Source organism: Carlito syrichta, unplaced genomic scaffold (genome assembly GCF_000164805.1).
Source record: "Carlito syrichta isolate Samal-C Ts95f unplaced genomic scaffold, Tarsius_syrichta-2.0.1 Scaffold312207, whole genome shotgun sequence".
In the NCBI taxonomy this organism is placed as follows: domain Eukaryota; kingdom Metazoa; phylum Chordata; class Mammalia; order Primates; family Tarsiidae; genus Carlito; species Carlito syrichta.
The window spans coordinates 139,206-143,154 of NW_007256303.1; the positions used below are offsets into that span (position 1 = coordinate 139,206).

General features: G+C 53.4%; 2 protein-coding genes across 2 annotated transcripts in view; one reads left to right on the forward strand and one right to left on the reverse strand.

The window, feature by feature from the left end:
- The window catches only part of KLB (klotho beta), a 39,281-nt gene that overhangs the window by 30,834 nt on the left and 4,498 nt on the right, over nucleotides 1-3,949 (forward strand). The window contains exon 4 of the mRNA XM_008069790.2: nucleotides 2,898-3,384. Coding sequence (XP_008067981.1) covers nucleotides 2,898-3,384 — 487 coding nt within the window. The remainder of the gene's footprint in view (nucleotides 1-2,897; nucleotides 3,385-3,949) is intronic.
- Nucleotides 1-3,949, reverse strand: part of RPL9 (ribosomal protein L9) — a 35,880-nt gene that overhangs the window by 14,523 nt on the left and 17,408 nt on the right. The gene's annotated exons all lie outside the window — the stretch shown is intronic.

A 3,949-nucleotide genomic window follows, 5' to 3' on the forward strand; every position in this document is an offset into this window, starting at 1 on the left:
GGGCTCCGGTGATCCTTCCGCCTCAGCCTTCCAAGTAGCCAGAATTACAGGCGCATGCTAATTTTTTGATTTTATTGTAGAGATGAGGTCTCGCTGCCCAGGCGGGTCTTGATCCCCAGCCTCCCAAAGGCGCGGGATTACAGGCTGAGCCACCGAGCCCAGCTGAAAATGCTTTTCTTAAGTCAAAGTCTTTGTTTTAGTTTAGACTCAAGGGCCTAGAAGGCAGTTACTGCAGCCAGGAAAAACTAACCTCAAATTATGACCACATTATGTTTGTACAGTGCATTAGAGTTGCCAGAGCACTTTCCCAGAGTCACCGAGTTCTCAGCACACACCTGTGAGGTGGGGAGATTACTCGGTCACTATAGAGCTAAATCTGAGTTTCAAAGGGACAAAACTAGGATCCCAGGACTCACTCCCTGGTAGAGAAACGGGGAGACACTGTCAGATCCAAGAGTCAACCTTGGGAGTTTCTGGGGGTATTTTACCATCCTTTTTACTCATAACCCAAGTGCCTTGTGTAGAGAAAGTGTCCAGTATTCTCCTTTTGGATAAACAAATGCCTATGGGTGGGGGAGACATAATGGATAGTATCACCAGGACTTTTCAAACAGGAGTTAGAGAGTTACATTCAGCAAACGCAAGGGGTCGTTGCTGTCCCATGCCACCAGTCTCTTCAGAGTTGTGGCCGTGTTACTGCCCGGCCAATCAATTGGCTGCTATCCCTCGTGGCCAATTAAAATACAAGAGGCAGAGACTGGGAGAAAAGGGAGAGTTTAGTTTCTATAACCAGGTTATAGGAAGACAGGTTAGCATCATTGCCAAAAAACCCGCTCCAAGCAATACAAGTTCATTCTAGTATTTCTACTCAAAACTCATAGCCCTTCACTCACCCTGAGTTTGAGGACTCAAGATTTACACTGACAGTTTTTATGTGACCACTGCCGCGCCACAAAGTCTCCCTGTCACATTGACATTTTAGTTAACATTTTGGAATTTACAACATGTTCCTTTACAGTTAGTTTTTTAGAGAACGGGGCAGACGATGGCAATATTTGAAAGGAAGGGAAAATCATAACATTGAAGATGATACCTATAAATTGTTTTAAAATATAACTGCAACAATCCTTTATTCCCAGGGCCCTGGCCTATGACAGTCCGATGTCCTTGTCGTCACGGATGGGGGGGATGCTGGGCAATGCCCACTCCAGGCTTTCAGACACATTTTGCTGACCTTGGCCCACTCTCCTAATCATTAGGGGGTCTGGCTTACATGGATGTTTTTTCTTCAGCACCAGCAACAGCTACTAGATAAAACTGGTCAGTCGGGCAAGGTCATGCTAGGAGAGAAGGGCTGGTGGGGGGAGGGGATTGGAAAAATGTCCACTTTTGAATCCAAGCGGTTTTTATGTTTAGCCCAACTCAGCCACTAAAAGGAGTTTTTAAGTCTTTTCTAAATGACTATTCTAATGCAACCAAAATGGCCTCTTTTCAGCCTGTACCAGCTGGGGCCAGCTAGCCTCCTCTTACCACACTGATCTCAGTGACATTCTCAGCACCTGGAACGGCGATTTGTTCTTCAATTTATGGCAGGGTTTAGAATCCATCCTTCCCAACCTCTTTTAACCAAGGGTACCAAGCCAATTCCCTGACACATTTGAACAGAATCGCATGAAACCCACCATCTAACCTGGGGTAGGCCAAAGGAACTGGAAAACAGCTTCTTGGTATTTTCTCCAACCACAACTGTTTTCCAAGTCCAGCCCTGGGTGTGGTTCCTCCCCTATGTTTTTTGGTCTCCCTGGAAGACCTGGAGGGCTGGGAGGGAGGCTGCACCATCAGGGCTCTCCTTTGGCATCAGGAGCACACAGATCCTTCCGAAGGACACAGGCCTCATGTATTCTCTTCTGTGGGTGAGAGGCAGGGTAAGACTGAGTCCCTAGCCGAGTGTGGTGGCTCATGCCTGTCATCCCAGCACTTTGGGAGGTGGAGGTGAGAGGATGGCCTGAGCCCAGGGATTCAAGACCAGCCTCGGCAACATAGGGAGACCTAGTCTCTACAAAAAATAATTAGCTGGGCATGGTAGTGCATGCCTGTAGTCCCAGCAACTTGTGAGGCTGAGGTAGAAGGATCACCTGAGCCTAAAAGGCTGAGGCTGTGGTGAGCCATGATCCTGCCACTGCACTCCAGCCTGGATGAAGAGTGAGACCCTACCTCAAAACAAAACCAAAGCTGAGCACAGTGGCTCACGCCTGTCATCCCAGCACTTTGGGAGGCGGAGGCGAGAGGATTGCCCGAGCCCACGGGTTTGAGATCAGCCTGGGCAATATGGTGAGACCTCACCTCCCAATCAACTAAAAAATTAGCTGGGTGTGGTGGCACGCGCCTGTGGTTCCAGCTACTTGAAAGGCTGAGGCGGAGGGATGGCCTGAGCCCAGCAGGTGGAGGCTGCGGTGGCCGTGAGTGTGCCACTGCACTCCAGCCTGGGCAACGGAATGAGACTCCAACTAAAAAAAAAATATTTTAGCCGGGCTCGGTGGCTCAGCCTGTAATCCCAGTGCTTTGGGAGGCTGAGGTGAGTGGATTGCCTGAGCCCGCAGGTTCGAGACCCGCCTGGGCAGCGAGACCTCCTCTCTACAATAAATAAAAAATTAGCCGGTGTGGTAGCGCGCGCCTGTAGTTCCAGCTACTTGGAAGGCTGAGGCGGAAGGATCGCCAGAGCCCAACAGGTCGAGGCTGCGGTGGCCGGGAGCGGCTACTGCACTCCAGTCTGGGCGACAGAGTGAGACTCCAACTCAAAAAAAAAAAAAAAAAAAAAAATATTTTAAATCTAATAAGTAAATAAATACAGTGCTAAATCAGAAGGAATACAGTTCATATGTACATTCGGTGCGAAGCTACGGGGACCCCGAGCGGCCGCGGGCAGCTGGGACGACCGCGCGCATCGGTCCCTTCCAGTCCCACCCGGATCCCGGGCCTGCGGCTGCCGCCCGACTCCCCTGCTCCGCCCTCCCAGCTCCGCGGGGTCGCCCCGCCGACTTCACCTAGCCCGAAGCCGGGGCCCCCTGCGCTCGCCCGCGGCTCGCTCCTGGACTGCCGCCGCCGGGGGGACCCCGACCGCGACAACTGACTCAGGAGGCCACACGACACCTAAGGCGCGCTCCGGCCCCGCGGCGCTCCACGGCCGGTCCCGGCAGACGGGGACAACACCCGCTCGCAAACGCGCGGCGCCCGCGTACCGGCGGCCATGCTGCTCGGGGAGAAACGCGCGGGGCCCAGCATGCCTTGCGCCGCCGTCACGTCCTCTCCCAGCATCCCCCGCGGCGTGGGCCCTCTTGGGGCTTCGCGGGGCGGGTCCCGGTCCCGGGGCCGAGCTTTTCCGTGGTGAGGGTCATAATGCGCCGCCAAGTTCGCCTGGGCCCCCCTCTCCATCCCACGATGGACGTCTCAAATAGCCTTTTTTAATTGATAGGGACGTCGCCCCGCTCTTGCCCAGGCTGGTCTTGAAGCCCCGGCCTCAAGCGGTCCTCCCGTCTTGGCGTTCCGAAATGCTGGGGTTACCGGCGCAAGCCACTGCACCCGGCATTTTACATTTTATTATTTTGAGTCGGGGTCGCGCTGTGTCGCCCAGGCTGGAGTGCGGTGGCACGATCTCAGCTCGCTGCAGCCTCCACCTCCTGGGCTCAGGCGATCCTCCTCAGTCTCCCAAGTAGCTGGGACTACAGGCTCCCGCCACCACATCCACCTAATTTTTTAATTTTACTTTTAATTTTGGCAGAGGCCAGGTCTCCCTGTGTTGCCTAAGCTGGTCTCGATACTCGGACTCAAGCAATCCTCCAGCCTCAGCCTCCCGGTGTGCTGAGGTTATTGGCATAGGCCGCCGCGCCCAGCTTTTTTGTTTGTTTTTAAGAGGTCCTCAATGATAGTAGACCTGGAAATACAACTTTGG